The 24,416-nt window shown below is 35.0% G+C and overlaps 1 protein-coding gene across 2 annotated transcripts in view; it reads right to left on the bottom strand.

The window, feature by feature from the left end:
- The window catches only part of LOC125685541 (pseudouridine 5'-phosphatase), a 60,970-nt gene that overhangs the window by 34,869 nt on the left and 1,685 nt on the right, over positions 1-24,416 (bottom strand). Inside the window, exons 2-3 of one of the 2 annotated variants that reach the window (XM_048928650.1) lie at positions 11,244-11,356; positions 648-866 (exon numbers count right to left, since the gene is read on the bottom strand). In XM_048928650.1, the coding sequence (XP_048784607.1) occupies positions 648-866; positions 11,244-11,250 (226 nt within the window). In that variant the 5' untranslated portion in view covers positions 11,251-11,356. The remainder of the gene's footprint in view (positions 1-647; positions 867-11,243; positions 11,357-24,416) is intronic. The other variant, XM_048928640.1, reaches the window with a different exon arrangement.

Here is a 24,416-nt window from a genome sequence, read left to right as displayed (position 1 = left end):
TGTTTTTTGTTTTTTTTTTCATTTCTCCCACACTTCCTTCTTTTTTTCCCCCATAAATTATTGATATTTGCTCCAGGACTTTTTCTTTTCTTTTTTTTTTTCTTTTCTTAGAAAAAGTTAACAGCAGTCCTAGCTTTAAATATTGCTTATGTTTTTATGGATGAGGATTCTTCTCTAAGCATTCCACATGTAAAAGTAATGGAATATAATGCATGAGTTTATATCATAAATGAGATTCATAAAAAAATAAAAATGGGTAAATACATTTACCTGTACATCAAAAAGAATATCTGGGCTTAAAGTCGGACTAGAGAAAAATGACTTACTGTGTTACACAGTTGCCAGTAACCATTCTAAAGAATTCCTAGTTTATGAAACTGAACTTGGGCATATTCACATTGCTTTTTATTCTGTACTTAAAACACATAAAGAGCAGCTGTTTCAAGTAAATAAGAAAAAAAAATCAGTACTTTTAACAGACAAAATATCTTTCACAAGTAACAGATTTGAATAAAACTTGCTAAAGCAAGAGAGATGAAACTGAGTCTCTAAGAGGAACTTCTACTGACATCAGATTAAAAAATTCTACTTTGGCTAGCAGTTAGCTAATTCCATAAGCAGTTTATAAATACTAAAGAGAAGCATACCTGGCATCAATTCAGCTGTATGGAATATCTTCTCCTGCTTCATTTTACTTTCATGTAGTAACTCCTCTTTGGTTATTGGAAGATCTAGAACATCTCGAATAATCTGTGCCCCTTCTAGTGCTTTTTTACCCATGACTAATGATTTTATATCCCAAGTATAGGTCTTTCCAAAACGCCCACATATCTCTTCAAATACCAATGTATAGAGACGTTCAGTATCTGCCAAAAAAACAAAGAAACAAAAAAAGAAACAACAATAGATTACAAATACATGCAGCCAGTTGACCAGCCAGTCTTAACAAACAGGATAGTGTAAATGATCATACAGCACTCTTCCAGGAATAAGAAAGTATATTGTCTCACCGAGAGAAAGCCAGCCTTCTATGATCACTTCAGAGATATGTGGGTCCTTCAAGCTGTCCCTTCTATATTCAGAAAAGGTTACTGAGGTTTACAACAAAGAGCTATCTAGACCTATTCTTCCATCAACTTTCTTTTCCACTGGCAGTTTACATTACAGGTTAGCAACCACTGACTTAATTAAAATGCTGTACTTATTCCTTGAATGGGAAAGAAAAGAAAAGAAGGAAATCTGGTTCTCAGGGATGTCATTACATATTCCACGTAAATTGGGAAAAAAAATTAATTATTTAAGAGGATCTTTGAACGGAAGCTTCAGAGTGCTTTCAAAAGACACTACAGTCATTATTATAGTGCTGCTGGCATATCTGCATTTACATGTGATTACTCAAGCAGAACACACCTACTTGATTTCTTGGATTTCCAAGGGGGTTCTGGCAAGAGTAAACTTCAGGCTGAATTTTGCCAGTGAAAGGTGTTTATTGTTTCAAAACTCTTTTTTTTTTTTTTTTTTTTTTTTAAAAAAAATAACAGTATACAATCCTTCCTGTCTTCTCCATACGATAAATCATTGAAGGAGGTCAATAACGTTTAATTTGACACCACACAGAGGAAGAAAAGTCCTTTTAGCTCTTGATTTCATTTTTACGAAGATCCTGAACAGTGGTATTTCTACTAGACTGTTTATCTTTTTGAGTTGTCTCATTTGGAACAAAACTACTGTTGTTACCCATCCTTTAATTTCCTTCTCATGCATTTTTTTGCCTTCTGTACCTCTAAAGGACTGCTTATTATTATCACGTTAGCAGTGAAAGACAAAAGTAATGAAAGAAAGTAGCTGCATTTATGACATTTGTTTAGAGAGATCAGGGACTTATCTTGTCACCATATCTTTTGCTATGCAAAAATATTTTTATAGGGAAAATAAAATACTGAAATTATTCATGGGCACCTTGCATTACTTTCTGAATACTTAGGATGTAAGCAACAGCATTTAAATTGTAAGACAATACAGGTACTATGAAAAAGACAATGAAGAAAGAAAAGCAGAGCCTACGGCTACAGTATACCCAGTGACCTTCCTCTGCAGTCTGACAAATGCTCACTGCTTAACCTAGTAATCTGCTTGTCCCGAGATCAGCAGATGGTTCTGATCTGAAATCAAATGAGAAACATCGCTGCACCTATATCATTGTGTGACCACATAACAGTGCAGAAGACATGCATTGCTGCCTGCCAGAACAATCTCTTTCATCTTTTCCTTCAATAACCAGAAAAGATGTTGAGCCAAAAGAAAAGCTAGAGAACCAGTGCACCTGTCTGCTCTGTTCAACAGAGTAGCAAACTATTTATAAAAAGTTCTTTGCACAAATATAAGAGAAAAATAATAACAGCTGATGTACAAATGCTTCTCAGCCAATCATACTTAATGGGAAAATGTTAGGAGTAACCTAGAAAGTCATAAAACACACATCAAATGCATCACACTATGCATCTGAATCAGAAGAAACACAACTGGCTTGGCATTAAAAAGCGATAAGCTGGCTAGCACCAGGAAGAAAAAAAAACAAACCTTGTTTGCTTTACACTGCCAGGTAATACACTGCCAGCAAGCTGAGAAGGTGAGTTAAGAACAAAACGCTTCAATTTTCACAGTTCTTTCCTTCTATTTCTCAGATGTATTGATTTTTCTTGTACATCATTTAGGGTCAACTGTTGACCCTAAGTTGAAAATTGAAACTGAAAATTAATCCTCATCTTATTAAGCAACACACAGCAAACTATGCAGAAATAAAACGAAACAAGGAATTAAAAACCTAGTTGCAGAGCAAGGCGTTTTTTTTTTTTTTTCCTGTCTGTACAATCATTCCATTAATCTGTTTGAAAGTGAATGACTCAACTGTATAGCTACTCAATTTAATAGCCTCCCGCATTTAAATATCACATGATATACTTGAGAACAAAATCTTGTCTTCTTAAATAAATGCTTAATAATGTCTAGATTACAGACTAAAAAACGTTAGATAATGGTGAAGTTCACAGACCAAAGAGCACTTATAAACAACCTTGTGTCAAACCTATTAAAATAATTAAATATTATGCTACTTGCATTGCATTGGAAATTAGTTCTCTTGACGCCAATAGAAATAATAACTAAAAAAAAAAAAAGGAAAAACTCTGGTCAGTATACAAATAATCATTCATATATTTAATTTAAATGTGAATTAGTCTCACTTGTGCTTGAAGCAACACAAATACTTAAATAAGCAGATTATCAGAAAGCCTTCTTTCCTTCCCATTCTGTATTTCACTTGCTCAAACAGACATGAGCCGCTACACAGCACAGAAAGAAAATATGAAATCTGGGAAATAGAAGTTACACCCCAACTGCACACATACACCACACAATCTCCAATCAGAACCTGAGAAGACTACTACTGGAAAAGACACAGATTTTGGATAAGCGTAAGAGCTAAGGACATGCAATCCTTTTGACTAAACAAACAAAAATCTGTATACCCCTCTTATAACCACACATCAGTAACTAAATACCTATACAAATTCAATTCTCCAAGTCTGGGAGATCTGAAAAAACTAATCAATTTTGACCTGACAATACGGAGGACCAGCATGTTCTTTAGGGTTTCTTCTCAGACTGATGGTTGTGGTTATAATTAGATATTTATCATTGCATAAAATAATTAATAATCAGTGTAGGTTACTGTATATAATTTGTAGCTCTTAGCGTTGCCTATATTTCCACAGATTTTCTAAAATTTTGTGTTACATGGACCTTTCAGTCACCTGAATTCTTTTCAGATCCAAATTCCTATCAATCAGCATGCATTATAATCATGACCTGGAGTCAGACTTTACATAGAAAATCATGAGTCATTCAGTCCTTGGAGTAAGATACTGGTGGAGGCATCCTCGGCTATGGGACAGCATAGGCTTTGCTCTCTAGCAGCAATTCCAGCCTAAGTCCCACTTAGCGCTTGGAGCTGCCTGACTTTAAAACACCAGGCAGTGCTATGAGCATTTTCACGTTTCCCTGTTTAAAGACAGCGGTCACCACATCCTAGTGACACAGCAGCTGGGAAATACTAACACTGATGGGCTTAATCAGACATTGATTGGAGTCCCCCACACTTGAGTCTTGGTATCTCTATTGCACTTATCATTCTGACAGTGGGTGACCACACAGAGAAGGGGACAGAGTTGTAAATTCACAGTCTGCTTACACAGTATGGATATTTACCCTACTACAAGCTAACCATATCACCGTATGTCAGGAACAGGAGAGACCCGTCATACATACAAGCTAAGCTAGGTTTTCGCCCAACTGTAACAAGAAATAATCCACAAAAGCTGATTTACAAATGTTTAAGTAAAGTCAGAAACTATTGCTGACTATAAAGAAATGACTATAAATGAAATGACTATAAAGAAATTGAAGTTCAATTCAAGCACATCAATATAGGCATCTAGCGGTATCTTAATACGCCCAGACATCCATAGAGCCAATGAGGCCCACACCAGACTGCAAGAGTAGCTGGAGGTTTAGCCAGGTGCTATACAGCAACCCAAATTGTGATAAACATATATGTTTATGAAAGTGAATTTGACCCCAGCTGCTAGCTCACATTAGGAACGTTTATCAAGAACACAGCAAGACACATGTGGCTGTGGTCTGTTCCAACAGGAAGAAAAAAAGCAAGATTTCTCAGCCCCTGAAATTGGCAGCAAATGTATTAACTTCAGCTTTATTGTCTCCTGCTTTTCAAAATATTCTTAATATTTCCAATTGTCATTCCTTGGTGCATCTTTTACACAGACATCATCAGCATGATGCACTGCTCATCCACTAACCACAGTTCACTGCGAATGACTGACATTCATTCCCCAACCACATATCATCTTGCAGTCATTTTTATATCAATTGTTCTACACAAAAAGCAAAAGCATCCCCACTGATGCTGTTTACAGTGTGTAAAACCCAATCATAACAAATACAAATAAAGTGACAAGAATGACATAGGTGCCAGATTGCTCAGCTTGTGATTGAGCAAAAAAATTATGCTAGCATACATACAGAAAGGTCTATAGGTCACTTGGCAACAGACACAGTGGAAGACATGGGTGTATGAGCTCTTCAAATCACTGCAGTCAGAATTAGAAGTGCAGGTCTACCTAGGTTAAGGGTACAGCAGGCACCAATTCTTATCTAAACCTCAGTTTCACCACTGCTTACTTATACAACATGGCTTAAGACAGAAAATTATGACTTTGTGAATGAATTAGGAACTTTTTTTTGTATGACTTCTGAATGCAAGTAATTTTATAACACATTTAAAATAATCTCCAGCTTATCAAGGAAATAAGGTTAGTACAAGTACATAAAAGTTTATCTTAGCTGTTCGTTTTGAGTTTGAATAAACTATCCAATCTTTGTTACAAATTCCCTTGATGCAATATATCTCTGATTAATATTTAAGCTAGAAGTAAACAGAACTTCAATCCTATGAATTCAATACTTTCTAGTAAGCCAAAATCAGATCCAGACTAAAATTGCCAAGATTTTTATTTTGATAGAGGAGAGAGAGCTTGTTAGGTAAAGAGGAAATTTTAATTCCAGCAAAAAGTTTATTATGTCCATAGTCATGAAGCAGGTTTTTCTCTGTGTGTGGAAGAGAATCATCTAAAGTATTCAGTTAAGACAAATTCAAACTTGAATGGTCATTCTTATCACAATTTTGGCCCACATATGAGAAAACCTCATAAGATTTTGTCATCATCAACACAGAATGAATTTACACATATTACTATGATTTTGCTTTCCTATTAGTATTTCACAATGCTCCTTCAAACCCCAAAGGATATGCAACAACATATGAACCCATGCAAGCGTTCATTTATGGCACAAAATATAATTATAAACCATAATATAATTATAGAAGTGGAAACGTTACTGTGCTAATTGTCACAAAGTTGCAAAAAGCACAGTAAACAAGTGCTAACTTGCAAACACATCCGTGCAGCTGCTGAAATGATAGGAGAAATGAGCATTCAAAAAAGTATGTAAGATTGTTCTTCTAGTTATAGAAATAATAAAAGCATATTTATCTTTTCTGTCATTTCTGAATATAAGGTAGCACAGGCCTTCCTTGCTTCCCTGTTTGTTTGTTTTTATTCTCCCATTATATCAATGGAAGTGGGAAAGAACACTGGATAGAAATGTAGTACTGGCAAAGTCAAAATAGTGACAGATTTCCCAAAAGAAAAACTAACTTTGTCAAGTCTTGTCAATTATCATATGCAAAACTCAATCAATAGTCCTCCAAGCTTCATGCCCACCTACACTGACATGCAAAATCATGAACTGACAGTCCTTTTCCCTCTCCAGCCTATTAAAGGTAGAGCTGATCAGCTCACTAATAGTTGAACTGTGCCAAGTCTATGAGACTCAGGAGCACAATTGCTGCAGCACTGCATAAAAGCCAGGGAACAAATGTCTGTTAGTAAGGGCTCTGTCTTCTAAAGAGATTCATCATCAAGCATACTGCTCTGCAGTATATCTCTCCCCACAAGCAGTACATGTGCTTCGCTTCTTTGATCACAAAGTTGGACCAGTACTTATAAACATGGATGTGAATATGAAACAGAAACACACATTTCCAAATGGCATGTGGACTATCACGGAGTTTATGAAATGTCACTGCCAAGATAAAATTTATATAAGTATCCACAAACATTGCAAGATCCTATTGGTGCTTTTCATAAGCAGAAAAAGAATACAAAACCGACAGCCTGTGAACAACAAACTTAGAATAAGACATTCTCTTAAGCCAAAAAGTAATGCAAGATACTATCCACAAAAAGTTTATCAATTACAGTTCCATCTCAAAAAAAAAAAAAAAAAAAAAAATTACTACAATGGCAAAATACTAATACCTAAAAAAAATTCAACAGCATTATAGCAACCAGTCACTGAAGTAGCAATAGTTTATTCCACTGAATAAACATGGTATATAATTCATTCTCCATTCTTTTTCTGTCATTTAGCATTTCATTCAGATGGAATCTGAACCTTTCCCCTTTATTTTCAGCACTCAAACAAGACGGACAAAAACAGCATAAACAATGCAAAAACCATTAAGCGACTATATAACTGACACTGGAACAAATCTAAAATTGCAAAACGGAATTCAAACCATCCAGAACCACTGGAGAATTAGAGATGAAAGTTCCTTAGATAGCAAAACAACCATTAAAAGGGGAAAGAAGAATTAAGATTTTTGTTTCTAAATAATCTTTAGTAGACAACAGTCTTGTAATATGTCTTGCAGTTCCCTCCCAACACCTTTCCATTCATCCTTGCATCACTGAGAGAGCTAGCTTAAAAATGCAAAACTACAGCTATTTGTGATGGCTAAAAGCTGAAGAAAACAGCAGTACAACAGCTGACCACAGAATCACTTACAGCAGCTTAGCAAGAGGGTGGATGAGAAACGCAACAGAAATTGCTTTCTGCACAATAGCCTAGCAGTTACAGCACTAGTCCAGAAAATGAGATTGAACCTTTCAATCTATCCTTAGGATCTAAGCCAACTTCTCTAACATCTCAAGAGATTTTTGTTATATATGATGTGTGTATACAATACACGCAGAAACTGTTGTGGGTGAGGGAGAGGTGTTTTAAAGGCATCAGCTGCCTTTTAAACAATAAAACTTAGATGAGAGATAGCCAGTGAATCCAAATCAACCTGGAGCCTGTTGAATTAAGGGCACAAAGGGTTGTGGGTTGAAACACCCTAGCAAAGAGGGCCTCCAGAGGATTGAAGGAACAAGAATGTTCTATTCTTCACTATATCATTTCCCCCTGTTGCTTCCAAATGAACTTGCTTATGAAAAAAATGAAACTAAATTTGTCACCATACAGAGGCAATCATTTCAGTCACTGTCACAGAAAGAAATAAACACCACTTCTATGTGTGCTCAATCAAACAATTTGAGCTATGCCTCAATTTCAAGGCATGGGGTGTTGGTGTCCACAGTCAAGGAGGCTGAATCCAAATGCAATCTGCTCATGGAATCAGTCAAATGAAACTCTACTACAGTATCCAAGTCTTATAAACTTTGGACTGATCTACTTTCATAAGTACTATTAAGTTTATCTTATTGTAACTTAAAGCTTAAGGTTAGTAAAACGTATATGAAGATAACCAGGAAGCACTAAGTAATAGCTGCTTCAAAATCATAAGGAGCAGTTTATTCTGTAAACCATTTTACATAAATGATAAACTGCAATTTCTGAAAGATAAAGAAAATGTAATGACTATAATTGCTGAAAATTAAAATTATTGCTCCGATTTGAGCAGTGATTTGCAAATCATTATATTTTTGATTAGCACTTAAAATCATTGAAATGATCCATTATTCATTTTAGTAGAGAGCAGGAAGTCTGTTTTGGAGCTTTAATTTTTGCAAATCTATTTCTTATGTTGTACTGGAATATTAATAGAAGTACACTCCAAGATATACCATTATGCTACACAGTGCTTACTTCACTAAGTCCAAGGAAACACAATGCCACTGGCTAACTCAGTTAAAGCACTGCCAGTCTGCTTGTCCTTCTCTGATACAATGCATCTTACCACGAATTCAACTTATTGTTAACAGGCGTAAAAGGAAAGTAAGCTTAGTATCCAAAAAATAATAGCTGCATAGAGCTGTGCCCAAAGAAGCATCACATATTTGCCCCCCTGGGATTATACTAGGAAAATTCTTCTACAGAGCTAAAGAGGAAGTCTATTTCTCATTTTGTATGCAAAGAAATATTTTATTTCTTTGGGGAACGGGTGGGGAAAAAGCTTTTGGAGAATAGGGTGGGGAAGAAGCTTCTGAATAAATTCAAAAGGTTCTTAGTTTGCACTAATAAAGCAGATATCTTAATGCAATCTTGTATTCACATATGCACCTTACCTTTTTTTTTTATTATTATTTTTTTTTTTTATGCCATAGGGAACTGAAAGAAACAGTTTGAGAATAAATCATTTAAATATTTTCCTGACATGGTGCTGTAAAAAAAAATATTCCACCACCAGTACAGCAGAGCAAATGAGAAACTAAAGATAAATCTGTATTTCAGTTCAAGTAAACAAGGTAACCCAATTTGATATGGCAGACAATATATATGACATAATTAAAAACATTTTAAAACTACACTTATCAAGCATCAGTTATGTGACAACACCTAATTTGTTTAAAAGTAGAAAAGCCATTGATACTATCATAGAAACTATCTGATATGCTGATATGCTCTTAGGCATTCATGAAGACCCTTAAGCATTTTAAAAAAAAAAAGAAAAGACAACCATGAAAAAGCTTTTGACATGGTGCCAACATCTGCTTGTTAGGGCTAAACCTACAGCTAACAGAGGCATGGATTTTTAAGATGCATGTGACAAGTCATAGTTATACTCTGATTAGCATATGAACAACTACAACATGGCAACAGTAAAATACAAGGACGATTCTCACCCAGAAGAGCAATCACTAGCTCCTGGAAGAACAGCTTACACCAGGCTTACAGTGAACTCAGCGTTTCACCAACGGGGTTTATCTTCTTGATTCACTGCTGACAACACATGGCTACAGTATTGTCTTTAGGAATGCAAAACAGGATTTTAAATGTTACTTTGAAGTGAGATGCTCCAAGGCACCTGGATGAAACCACCATGTAAGGTAGATGAAAGAAAAAGGGTTGCTATGTTACTGACGTTAGCAGAAGAAAAAAAAATATCTTAATTAAGATGTACTTTCTCTCTAGGAAAAGCTATAACATAACCTTCCCTGAACAAATATGCCAGAAATGTTTTGTTTAACTCATAATCTGAAGCAGAAAACAATGGAAAAAGGAATCTGAAGGAGAGGGGAAAAGAGTTAGAAAACTTTATTCCCTCCTACAAGAAAAAAAAATTAAAAAGGCATGAAAATTATCTTCAGCACACCACATTCTCTCCAAATACCAATTTCCTTATTATCAGGAAGATTTTCCTTGCCCAGGAGAAGTACGTATACGCAAAGATTTAGGCGAGTTGAGAACTCAACATGTTTGACTTCCAGTGTTACATATTTCTAAATCACTCACAGGAACACTGCCCCAAAAGCCAATTTCCTAAATAGTGGAAACACTTCAAAAGACAGAGTGACTTTAATAGAGAAGAAAAATACTTTTCCAGTGTAGCCTTGAACAATGTTCTAAACTTAATTGCAGCAATGTGTCAAAAATATACTGCCACAAGGGATGTGTAAAGGACTATAGATTAATAAAGCTAATCTCTTCCTTCCACTCAAGTGCATCTAAAAAACTTGAAGTAAACCAGCTGATAAAGTAAATTCTCTGTGGTCATAATATTTAAGCAGAGAAAACATTATCAATGTGGTTGATTTTCCAAGGGAGGATATTTGATCTTGCCTGGCTGCCTACATTATAGGAGAAAGTTTGAGAAATACTGCACGACCTATCCACATTATCTCCCTAAAAGCAGTTTGCTAAGAACTCCTAACCTTAGCCGCTGTAATAAAAAAAAAGATGTGCATACATGCAAATCCTGTGGTGTGACAGAGGAAACCGAAAACTACATTTTATGAGCTGAAATCACTGTTCGTCTGAAAATCATAATAGATGAAACCTCAAAATTATTCTACAGGTACCAGTTTAGGGTACTTCTAACACCATATAAATGTGGAATTTTACCTAGAGAAGCCAGAGAGCTCACTGAAGTTGTATGACTACAACCCCTGTCTCCTACATGGGAAGCTGAGGATTGGAGTTCAGGCCATTATCGCTATCTTACACGGTGACAGCAAGCCTTTTCCCCCTTTCTTTTCTCCAGACTCCTGGTAAAAAAAGAGGCATATCTTAACAGGCTACAAAGACAGCAAGCAGCCTACAGAAGAAACACAAAGAGTTAAGCAGTGGAGTGTCATGACTGCTATTTTATCCGCTTTATTGTTTGTTTCCTAACACCACAGAACTACCAAAGACTTCAATTTGTTCTAGACTATAATCAGATGCTTTATAACTGACACAAAGTAAAAACTTACACTTGGCCAGGAAAGCTTTTCACAACTAAGTCTCCCCGAATCCAGTGATACACAGATACCTAAATGCTTTTGTGTTTGAGCTTAAACACTATCTGCACTCCAGCCAATGCCGTGCGCTGAGCTTACCTTGCATTACAAGAGGAACTTCTCCTGCATGTAGGAAATGAAGACCTGCTATTCAACTACAGTTGAACTGCATCAGTATTCTTTTGTAGGAATATTCCCCAGTAAACTGCCACCTGTACAATTCAATGTATAATAGCAATTATTTAATTTTTTTTTTTTCATGAATATTCACACAATAACTCTCAAGACATCCCACAGCCTGCTACTAAAGTGCTGTATAGTTTTATTTCATATATACATATTAAAAACTGTGCTGAAAGTCTTAGACTCTCTGCATATATGATGAAGTCTGCCTAGTGATACTACTAAATACTGACAATAACAATAGTGAATACAGTATTCCTTTTTAACTGGAAAAACTTGTTTTGAGCTTGGCTTCAGTTTTGAAAATTGTGCACTAGGTTATACTGTCTGTCAACGAACACTACCTCCCATCATACATAGTCACTACTTAATACAGAAGATGCAGACTGACTTGGGAGAGTGAACAACAAATGTGAGGCATGCATTAGCTCCCGTAAGATATGGAGGAGACATTTCAAAATTAAATACCTAATGCAAATTATTACCTGTGAAATGGATTAAAACCAGCTCAGTCTGAAGCCATTTCAGTGATCTCCATTGGGGGGGGGGAGGGGAAGAGAGGAGGGAGGTGGAAATCATCAATATGCCTCTATTGCACACAAAAATAATTATATTTCAGCAGAAGTGCCCTTAGAGAGACTAAAATTCGGCACGCATTGGGTACCAAAATGCACTGGATATACTGGACCAGTCCTAACTTGCACATAAAATATTAAACTTTTTCTAGAGTGGCATTTCTAGTAGAGAGAACATGACTGAGAACCAATTCTCCTTTGATGTCTAGATTTTGCACAACACTGAGCCAGTATTATGACACTTGAAGGCAATTATAACTGTAAACTAGCATAAGATCTTCAAACATTAAAATTTATTTATTGAACTTCTTCCAGCTTGTTTAAAACATGGAAAAAATAAGAATACCATGGATGTCTTATAAAAAAACCAACAGCAACAAACAAACATAAAAATCATGCACACTGCAATCCTGGAAGAATACAGTGATTACAAAAGGTTGCAGACAAGAACCTCGCTAGCACCTTGGTGAACCCAATTCATATGAGGGCTATAGGAAAAATACAAAGCTGATAGAAGATGCTTTGACAGCAGCTATTAAGGTTATATTTTCAGCTATCTCAGAGGGGAAAGGTTGAATCTTATTTTAGTAGAGAGTGTTTCTGGGCATAATGGAAATGTTATGTTATGACTGTGTTTTGAATGTGACAGCTTAGAATTACAAAAAACACTGCTGTGTATCCTACTAAATGAAATAAAAAATACACCTTCAGAGACTCAAAGAATGCAAGAAACTGTAGTCCATCATTTCATTCTTCCATGCAATTAATGTGTAAAATAAAAGCAGATATTCTTGACTGGATTAGCTGCCATTCCTTTTTCACTCAATCTCTCTTTTCTTCTACCACAGTTCTGTGAGCAAAAGTCAGAGTTTTTTTGTCTTAATTAACAAGCAGCTTCACTCATCTACCGTTTATCTTCAATAAGCCTGATGCAGGAGTTACGTCATTGGGGTGTGCTTAGTCCTACTGCAACAACACTTGCAGAACATGGGCTGGCAAAGCATAAGCCCAATAAGTACGCAAACAGCATTCCTGCTTTACTTCCAAAAGTAGCCCCATTTTCCTTCCTTTTATCCAAAGACTATAGAAAAAAAAAAGAAAAAAAAAAGGAAAATATCCAGAAGTCTTTTACTTACTCATTACCCAAAATAAGCAACAAATCTCCTGAATCAATTAAGGTACAATGTACAAGCAGGAAGCAATCAAAGTCATTGTTTCTAAATATAAATACCTCAAATAAGGCAGGCATTTCCAATTCCATAGTAACGAACCTGAAATTAGATTTACAAAAAAAAAAGAATGCTTTGCTCCATAGCAACAATTTGCTATCACTCTGCTTGTAAATGAGCAAATTGTGCCTGAAGTGCAGTGCAGGGAACTTCACACTTTGGAAGTTGTGAGAAGTTTAAGGAAATGTGGAAAAAATTTGATCTCTCTGATGAGCACCTGAAAAGGCATGGGAAAAAATAACAGCTAGAAATCATTAATATAAGACTGATCCATAAAACTTTACTCCATTCTGTTCTTAAGAGCTGATGCTTTTTTATCTTTCAATTCTAATGGTAACAAATCTCTGTAGTTTCCTATTACAAGAAATATCTGATGTTCCACAATTTTTATTCTATTAGCCTTCTCTGTCTTACTTGGAAGCAGTTTTCAAACAATACTGTCATAAAACACTTTTTCAGTCACATTATTGTTTTTTTATTAGAATACAAAACATTTCCAATAAAGATCTCGTGTCTACTATTCCAAGACTGACTCCACACATGTAAGATACGATTAAACAAAAGCAAATTATCAGGCCAGGATATAGATTTACTATCAGTCAGCTATTCAGCTATTCATAGAACAAGAAGACTGCTTTGATGAAATAGGAGGAAAGGAAATGTAGGATCCAGTCCGGAAAGTGTACTGGAAGTATGTATATATATATTTTAAATATAATTAACCTTATTTTAAAGTATGTCTCAAAAGAAAACATTCACTAAACGTAATTTCTTGAACATACATATATAATATAAAGCAGACGCTAACAATTCCAACATGCAAAGATAGTGTAAGAACTGCAAGTGAAAGGTAAAAAATCTCTGCTGAAGAGTACATGGAGGAAAAAAAAATGCATTCTGACAATCTCTACATATAAATAAATAGCTGGATCAGAAAGGAACATTTGTTTTAGCTCCATGAAAGCTGCAAGAAGAAAGAAAAAGAAAATGTCAATCTATTTCATGTTATGACTGCAATATTAGAAACGGAAATGGATAAATACTGGAATAAATTCCATGGTTTTGCTGTAATGGATATTCTTTTTCCCTATTAGTAGAAATTGATTAGATCATATAGATTTTACTCAATTAACTAAGGTAATGAGAAGGGAGAATAAGAAACACCAACACTCAATTTAAGCATTTTTCACAACTGCTGGGTGTTGGCAGGGTGGAGTGAGGGGAAGGTGCTATATACAAGGCAAATGCAAAGAGGTATCAGGTCCACAGATTCTGAAATGTAAACTCTGTGAGCAGTGACTAAGGAAAACAAAGGTATATAATGTAGAATTACAGAATTCAATTTTATTATTAACTTTCATTTATAGAAAGAGATTTCCTCAGAAAAGTTTTTGCATAATGTTAGGGGGTTTCTCTTTGCAGTTTCAGAGTTACTGAGAAGCCACTCATTCATTACCTTAAGACATTTTTTGAATAAAACATATCCTCTCTTTCACATACATAAAATACGTGCTTCAGTTTTTCCTTTTTCTTCTACAGTGTTTCCAAATGCACACACTAATAACCTGCTCTCTGTAACAGGTTCCAAAAAATGGACAAGGAAAATGTTCAGTTCCATTCTGAAAACAGTCGAAGTCGTGATAAAGGGAAAACTGTACAAAGTCAGTGGTGAATCAGATATTTGTACAAACTAAATGTTGCAATAATGTACAATTTGCAATCAACTGCCAGATAAAAATTTGAGAGTTCTAGAACACACAAAAAGACACATACCAAAATAAAAATGCTACCTCTTGCTCTTTATTCTTCATTCACAAAAACTTAAGGTTAAACTAAAAATAATACCAATTCATTAGGCATTGATGTAGAAACTGGATATGTTGCAATATCTTAGTGGATCAAGTATTTTCATTTCCCTGAGATATATTTCCTATGAAATGCTGTTTTTAATTTTTTAAAAATAAAAATTTATTGCACTGCTACACGCTCTCTGCGGCTCCATCTCCGCAAAGCCAAAAAGCAAACTACTTTTTATTAATCCAGCATAATGCTATAGGGAGGTTTAAGTCTTGGCATAAAGATCCATCATTTCGTGAGGTGTAATTTTTTTTGCAGCAGTGCTCTTGTAGCACTTCACAGTAATCCAAGGACCTACCCTCCCATCCTGAAGAGAAAGGGCGGCAGGGGAAGCTTTCTGTATGTAAATCACAAAAACATCCTTACTTATAAAAAAATAAAAACAAACTCTCAACCACACAGCAATTTATTAAAATGAAATAGTATCTCCTGATTCACACTAAATCCATTTATTTCCACTACTTCAGCCCTTCTGGTACACTATAATGTAATCCCAATTTTTTTTCATGAAACACACGTTATCTTTCATTCATTCTTCTCTGAATATTAGTGCAATGCTTTATTCTTTTCCCTAGAGACATTTCTGAATGAAAATGAGCAATGTCTAATTCACAAGAATTCATGAACTAAGAAAGACACTTCCTCTGATGACTGGTCTCTAATCAAACAGGGGCCTATAGTTTGAATATGTGACAGTCTACACCCACACGGATTGATAAAACAAAACACAGTTTCAAAAACAGTGTCCAAAAACATGCCCTGAGATGACATGAGTGGGCAATTGGTAGTGTACAGTCATGCTGTGAAAGAGAATCTGAATTAACTAATATTTATGCCGAGCAAATGATCACTGTTCAGGAGCAAACATTAATTGCTTGGCAGCAAACCCAATCAGTTCAGCATCCACAAGCAAAGAACCAGCAAGTACCTTCAGAGAGCAAAGGCTGTACAAGGGCTACTGGAACTATTACATCAGGTCAGGGAACAAGTATTAATGAGCTGGGAGAACTAGACACTGTATCACACTGTACATATTTCACAGTGACAAAGGTCATGAATAAATTCCTGTGGATAGCAGATATAAAGACTAAGCTGACAAATAATAAAATGGGCTTTCTTTCCCATTTTCTTGTGTTGTCCACACAAGAATCACTCACAAGCACAACAGACAAGGTAACTAGCAGCAGAAATAAAAGATAATATATGCAGTATTAAAGAGAGACTTCAAGGACTTATCTGATGACTTAAAAAAAAAAAAAAAAATCATCCTATGCCTTAAAAGGGAAGGAAGAATAAGATTAAAACAAAATGTTACCTGTAAAAACAGCAAAACCATACTTGGGAAAGAACAATGTCTACTTAAACAAAAGGTCTCCCAAATTACAGAATCAGATTTATTCCGAAACTACTATGGAAAACAGTTAAGTAAGAGGAATTAACAACAATATTAAGTTGCAGAACAATGGAAGCATACACAGAGGCAGCAATTATCAATACTGTGAACACATGTACAACCTTTCAAGAAATAAAATACAATTAAAAAAATTGTTAGCCATAAAAATAAGCCACTTGAAACTGACAAACACACTTTATCAGTTACTGAATTAAGTAAAAAATGACATAAATAGATGGGAGATAATCAACCTATTTTAAGTGACAAAAATATCCTAATAAAGGTCAGCACTGATCTAAGAGTAGGAACGTTATTATAATTATCATCATTATGGTAGAGGGAAAGGAAAAAAAAAATCAAGGTCAGGAATTTCTGTTAGAATCATTATAAGATACAGAAATGTTCTTGATTAAATGCATCTCAGTAGCGTTGTGGAAAAAAAAAATTATAATCAATACAGAGAGACACAGAACAAAAGCAGCAACAAGTACTAGCAGTCCCTATATTACTCCCCCCCCCCAAAAAAAAAAGTTTTCTACAATAAAAGCAACATATACCAAGCTTGAAAAGAGGCATCATTTAGCCTAATTACTTTGGTGTTGTTAGTTAATATAGTTCCTTGCTGTTAAAAGAATGATCATCTTGTGAGAATTAATATCACCATTAACAATCTATTATCAATTATAAAAAAAAAAAAAAAAAAAAAAAAAGTTAAAAATAGTTGAGAATAAACACCTTAAAAGAACTCTATAAGTACAAAAGCAAGTATTCCAGATTAAGATTGCCTCCTTTGCCTCCTGGGAAAAATATACCAACAGAACTGAAGAGCAGAATTTAGCTGGTAAATCGCTCTACACAAATTAAGATGTCGCTAAAAATTAGACTCTTGAGAGTTCAATTAGTCAACTGAGAGAAAGACCACACAAATGAATTGCAAGTAATCAGAACAAGAGCTGCAGAGCTGGGCCCAAGATGGCATCCTGTGTAACTGTTGTCACTATGCAGAATAACAAATCCAAGTTTGTTGACATCTTTTTTTTCCCCTCAACTAAAAAGGATATTGGAGTGCGGCAGCTGGAAACAGTGTTACTGAAAGGGATAATTCTGTGCACCTTTTCTTTGTGCAAAATTATATTCCATTTATAGCACCTTATTATTTACATTCAAAGCAAAATACTTTAAACTTTATATACAAAACAGTGTATGTAGTTAACAAATATAAAACCTTATCACCTACAAACAGACTCCAAAATCTGCACTAAGGCACAGAAAGAAAATAACTTTCATAAACGGTCAAACTGCTGAGTGCATTTTTTAAAATCACTAACCAGAACATTTAGATTCTCAGCACCTCCAGAACACCTCTACACTTGATAAAGGCCCTCTGAAATAACTGGATGTGTTTCACATTATTAACACAAGAAATTGGAAAACTCTTGGGATTTAAATATTTGATATGTTGGGGTTTTTTCCTTTTAAAACCAAATGCTTTGAGTCTGACACAACCAAAATAAATAAGCACCAGAACAGCATTGAATTTGTGTGTAATTTATGTGTAATATTCAAATCAAGTCACGAGTCTTTCAGCTTGGGAGCACTGCACTCAATTCCTCGGGGAGAAAAAGAAGATCATTACTAATGCTGCTCAGTGCATTTTGATATGCAGTAACCATTACAGAAATGAAAAAAACCCTATGCAACAGATGCTGGACTGAGCTCCACTTCTGGATAATTCTAGCCACAAACAACAGACAAAGGTGAATGGACAATCTGCAAATCAATCATGGAAATAATAAAAGTTAGAGTCTAGGATAGCACACTTGTTATGCCTTTGCCAAAATTCTTGTGGCAGTTAAATGAAAATGCTAGCTTTGAGATAAATGACAAACCTTTTCTGTTCTATTTATGGTTAGTTAAGTCTCAATGAAGAGCTGTTTTATGCATCTTCATAATTTGCTCATGAACCACACAAGAATTAACCTAACAATATCCTTAATTACATTGTTTTTGCAACAAGATACAAGTACAGAACATAGGGGCAGGAGGGTATTTTTGTTTCATTCTTTGTTTCCCAAGCTCAGATGAAAACTGAGAATGGCAAGAAAGTAAGTTTCCACTACCTGGAAGCAGGAAATAGGCTTCCAAGATTACCAGTGTATAGCCCAAGAAGATTAAATTTCTGCACTTAAGCCATAATAGTGGACAATCTAGAGAGGACTGATGTTTAGCTGAATTGGTGCTATTTGCTCTGATGCAGAAGAAATAGGAAGCTGTTTTAACCTTCCATTCACACTTTAAAATAACAGACAGCATGCACATAGCAAACTCCAGCATGGAGCTCTTACCAGTTTTCTTGTAATTGAGATCTCCTAGGCAACTTGTGCAATGAAATGAAAGTGAGAGTAAACTTACGACTTCCAACCTTGTCACAATGGACAGGTAACACTAGAAAGAAAGAAAAAATGCCAAAACTCTTGTGGATCTCACAACACTGATGAATTCAGCTGCAAGTTAATTTCAACTATCCTACAGATCAGATTCCCTGTATGACTAGCAATGCAAGAATTGCTAAAGAGTGGCACATGAGAATCCAAACACCTCCATGCTAATGAGATGGTGGCTGAAAAAGGAGAAAACTTCTGATTCCAGTTGCCTAAAATAGTCTTTGCCCTTCTGCAAATGGTCAGATAATTACGTGTAAGACATCATGATTTAAAGTTACAGTAATGATATCTTGCAAAACTAAGTTGTTTAAGAAACAGTCTCTTACATCTGCTTGAATACACTGTTTCATTGGCAAGGTTAATAATTTATGGAAGGTTGTGACTACTTCTAACAAAAATAAATATATGATTAAGTTTTGTATACTAAAGTGTTAGGTGGTATGCGTGTTAGTTTAATTTTAGTTTAGCTTTAAGTAGAAAACCAAGAAATATTTTTATAGCAGTTTTCCTAATTATCAGTCAGGATAGGTTAATATTATACATATAGTTTGTACAGAAGTTAATTTCCAGGCTAAAATATTTTTAGCTCTCGAGAAATCTAGGTCCAGATCAAATGCAACATTTAATTTTATTTGTATTCTTGTTTACCAAAATTTCAACCCAGTGACCTGCTATCATATATGCCTGAATTTCTTTTTTTCACATCTATCATATATGCCTGAATTTCTTTTCAGTGAAACTGGAGAGTCAAAGCCTGGTGTGACAAGTTCCTCTACAACACAGTTACGGCATAGTTTACGCTTGCAGTTGGATCTTCCAATTTAGATGAGCCAAGGAGTTGTAAGACCTAAAGGATGGGAAAAGTTGATTTGCACTGGACTGTCAGTATCTACCCAGATTCTGAGAAGGAAAAAAACCACATGCAAAAAAATCCAACAAGGTGTAAGTCTAAAAATTTCTCTTCCCTACTTAGGTATGTTCAAACAATACCGAAATAAGCATTGACATGAAATGCTGATGAACAACCCAAATCTTTCTCCTGATTCTTACCATCTAATTTGTGCCTTTTACTATCTTTCTTCTGAGCAAATGTTCAATTCTCATGATTTAAAGGGTTACAGCACTTGCTCACTGGCAAGTATCAAGCTAAGCTCTATAACTCCAAAGCATCCTCTCCTGCATCTCCCTCCCAGCACCTATAATCCAGGAGAGCACCTCATCATCGCTGAAAACTTACCAGGAATTCAAGGTTCAGAAGTTCTAATCACAACACAGTGTTTCATCTCATACATAACTACCCCATGCAGCATTCATCAGTCTACTAGCTCTCATCTTTCAATTCTGCATTTCTGTGTTTTTGGGGATTTTTTTTAAACCCCACAAAACAAAACAATGACAACAAAAACATAGGAAGAAAATATATTTGCAGGGTTCTACTAAAAAAACAGGTCCTTAATGACTTGTCTTAACATTTAGGTCTGTAGTGAACCTGTATCATTCACATTTAACCACAAAAACATAGTGAAGTGTCACATAATACCACAAAGAAGTTTGCTACATGAAATTACTCACTACATAAGAATTCAAATTTTTGTCAACAAAATTTGTGATCTCATAAGAAAAACAGGTAGTTAGACAAGAGTTACTATCTACAGCACCTTGTTATTTAGATTTAATTACATCAACTCCCTTTAACTTTTTCTATCTCAGCTCCGTGATCAACTGCTGTATCACAACAGATTAATCATCTCATTCTCTATCCTGTAGTTAACAGCATTTCTGTGCCTGTATAGATTTATATGCATACATAACTATATTCATTTATTTTAGAAGAAAATAAATGATTTGTTTATATTTTGCAGTCTGCTGAAGCATGCCAAGTGTGTGTTTGTCACCAGATATTAACAGCTCAGTGATGCCTATTTTCAGTTCTTTTACAGCATGCTACTTGATCCTAAGTATGCTACACTATCTTAATTTTAGTTATTTATTGTTCTTCTAAAGGACAACTGCAATGCATCTTCATGATTCAATAAGAGTTACCTCATCTGTTTTTTCCAAAACAAAGGAAATAGCATAGTCCTTTTGAATTGTCTCGTTAAATATATCATCCCACTATTACAGTGTTGTAGGAGCAAAATAACATAATTCTTGAACATGAAGCATGTTTTTTTTTTTTTTTTATCCTCATGCCTTCTTACTTTCATCAGTAGCTTCTGCATCAGACACAACCATATACCTTTAGCTATTCCAATCATGAATCATCCTGCAATGTTTTGACAATGCTAACTAAATTCTACTTATGCTTAAAAGACCATTTTGATTCTTTTTATTTATTATTGGATCTCACAGCATTTGCCTATTGACAACCATCTTGTGTATCACTTATTTTTCCCTCACTAACCACCCTTCTCCTTCTTCAACACTGGTTTTGCATATTTTTACAATATGCTAAAATGCCAGTATCAGATAGTACGTAATGCAACTATATAAAGTGCTCAATTAGGTATCAAAGATCTCCAACTAACGTTTTCTGTTCCGTTGTGACTTTTTCTTTTTGGCCAGTCAACTCTGTACAGCATGCACAGAAGTTTAGTAGTTTTGAATACACTATGCATTAGCAGTTAGATCAGTAGTCTTATGTAGTAAAGGTATAAAGCAAGAGAAAAACCCTACTAGGCAAATTTTAAGCATATACTGTCTGTATTCAAACCTCTTTGTTACAGGAAAGTAAGTAGCAATTTTAATCTACAAAAGTGATGATTTTTAAAAAATAAATAAAAATGTTCAGCAGAATATACATAGAAATAAAATGTAGTTATTCCTGTTCCTCTGGGGTTGTATTATACAGTGAAGCAAGCAACACTTCCAAGCTATGTATGTAAATCTTGCTGCATATCTACAATCACGAAGGATATAACACTACTATACCAGTACAGACACTGTCTACCCTGTAACAGCTTATGTACTGCTGGAGTTTCCTATTAAAAAAAACCAAAAACAAAAAAAAACACCCTTTGATTAATTTTACCTACTTAGTAACAAGCTGTCTACTGGCACTGTTCACATATTTTATTTACTAAGTGACAGCACTGTTTTCCAGTGTTTTAATTTCCTGGCAACAGCAGCTGGAATGATGAACAAAAAAAACTGATTTCATCCAACAGCTCAAGGCGAAAGAGAAGGTAATCCAAAATGAAAACTGCAGACAAAGGGACCACACTGCTTATAAGTGCTGATAAAAGGGTGTAAAGTAATGCTTCAAAGAATGATACAGGACTCCAAAATAACCAGAGACAGTTCAGGAACTACAATTTAAGGTAAGCTGATGTATAAAGGTGGGACTCAAGGACAACTTAATCAGAGTCAATTATGATAAAACAATGGGGGAGTTAAAATCACAGAAGATTAGACTCAGCAACATTAGGCCTAGCTTTAGCTACATAAAGCATATAGATGCAGGTTCTAAGGTAGAACACTGGGATCGTTTCCAAAGTCAAATCAAGACAAGTGAGAGCTTTAGACTTCATTTAACACTCACAGTTATGCAAATTTGTAAATACTTTGCAAACCTTCCTATGTTATACTTCAATGAGAAGCACATGTCAGCTATAGAAAGCAATAGCATTAGATCACTTCAGCGTTCAATTTGACATTGTATATACATCAATTAATATTTGTTTTATAGAATCAGAGAAATTTAGATGAAAGCTTCCAAAAACAGACATATATTTTCACATACAACCTTGGAGTGAAAATAATTGCAATATTTAAAGCTTCAGATTCTGAAAAGAGTAGCCCATTATGAAAGCACTTGAAAAAGTTACAAAATAGTTTTAGACATCCGTTACCAAAAACATAGTTTGCCTAATTCAAAATAATTCATGCAGACATCAATAGCTTGTGGGGTCTCTTCTGCAGACATTCAAAACCCACCCGGACGAGTTCCGATGTGACTTGATCTAGGTGTTCCTGCTCAGGCAGGGGAATTGGACTAGATGAGGTCCCTTTTGAGGTCCCTTCCAATCCTTGACATTCTGTGATTCTGTGGCTTCTAGAAATACATAATTTATTATAACATCTTCAATAATTAATAATTAATAATAATAATTAATTTTATGTAACACATAAAAAAGTAGGAAAATTAAGAACTGGTATTTTATTTCTCACATACTTTACATCACTACATTCACTTGTCTCATTAAGAACATTCACTGTATACTGGATAGGCAGAAAATATCTAAAAAGAAAATATCATGTGTATCCCTTTTTTCATTCTTTCAAATTACTCAAAATTTATTAAAGCATAAAGAATAGAATCTTATAGGATTACAGAATCACACTATATATAGCTCAGGTTGGAAAAGACCTTAAAGATCATCAAGTCCAACTGCAACCACAACCTAACCACAACAACCAACCTAACTCTAACAACCCTCTGCTAAATCACATCCCTGAGCAAGACAACCAAACGTTTTTTAAACACATCCAGGGATGGTGACTCAACCACCTCCCTGGGGAGCGTATTCCAGTGCTTCACAAGCATTTCTGTAAAGAAGTTTTTCCTGATATCCAAACTTACCCTGGTGCAACTTGAGGCCATTTCCCCTTGTCCTGTTATCTGTCATCAGTGAGAAAAGACCAACCCCACTCTTACTACAATCATCTTTTAGGTATTTGAAGAGAGCCACAAGGCCTCCCCTCAGACTTGGCGGAAGTCAGTAAGACCTCCCCATGTTGGGGAAGTCAAAGCCATCTACTGACTGCCTTTTGCCTTGTATGGATCATTATAGAACAAACATATTCACTGAAAAATATCTTAAAGTTGTGATAGAACTTAGTCACACATAACTCTAAACATGACAAAAAGTATTTAGAGGCTGAAATGCACAAGTTTTCCAAAAGGAGGTTAATGTTGTGAAAAATCATCAGGGTGGCATTCCTTTTATGTCTCTGTACTGGAAGACACTGAAGAGTATTTTCAGTTTGACTTTACACACAATTACGGCTTTCATCGTAGCTGAAAGATTACCAGAATAAAACACGTTCTTTCTATGTAACTTTGTAAATGAAAGAAATTACATTCTCAATGAAATGTAAGAGTAACAAGGGGAGCAAAAACATGTAGCAATAAATACTTCAGCAGTGTATGATGTCCCATTTTTCACAGATAAAAATAAGTTTTATCAGCATGCATAAACTTCCATCCAGAAAATGACTAAGTATTTATCTGGTGCTGTACTTTAAACAGGCAGATTTAATAACAGCAAGGAGTGAGTTTATACCTTGAGTGCCTCAATCTTGGCAAACTTAGGTTGAAAACTATGAATTCTTTGTACTTTACTTTCCCAGCTTGAGGCATAGTTCACAATTTAGAACATTTTTAATGCTTCTTAAATGTATAAACCTCACTCAACATGATTCAGAATCTTCCTCCCCTCCCTGTTTGCTATGCTACAGAAATGTAATTTCTAAATACAGACAGGATAGTATCTGTGGAAAAAAAAAAAAAAAATGTATTTAGATCCCAGAATATAATACAATGCTAACCTATCTGTCCTTTAAATACCTGTACACAATAAGTTCACTTA

This window comes from Lagopus muta, chromosome 1, assembly GCF_023343835.1.
Source record: "Lagopus muta isolate bLagMut1 chromosome 1, bLagMut1 primary, whole genome shotgun sequence".
In the NCBI taxonomy this organism is placed as follows: Eukaryota; Metazoa; Chordata; class Aves; order Galliformes; family Phasianidae; genus Lagopus; species Lagopus muta.
The sequence above is the reverse complement of the archived record's forward strand: the minus strand, read 5'-3'. Positions and strand labels throughout refer to the sequence as shown.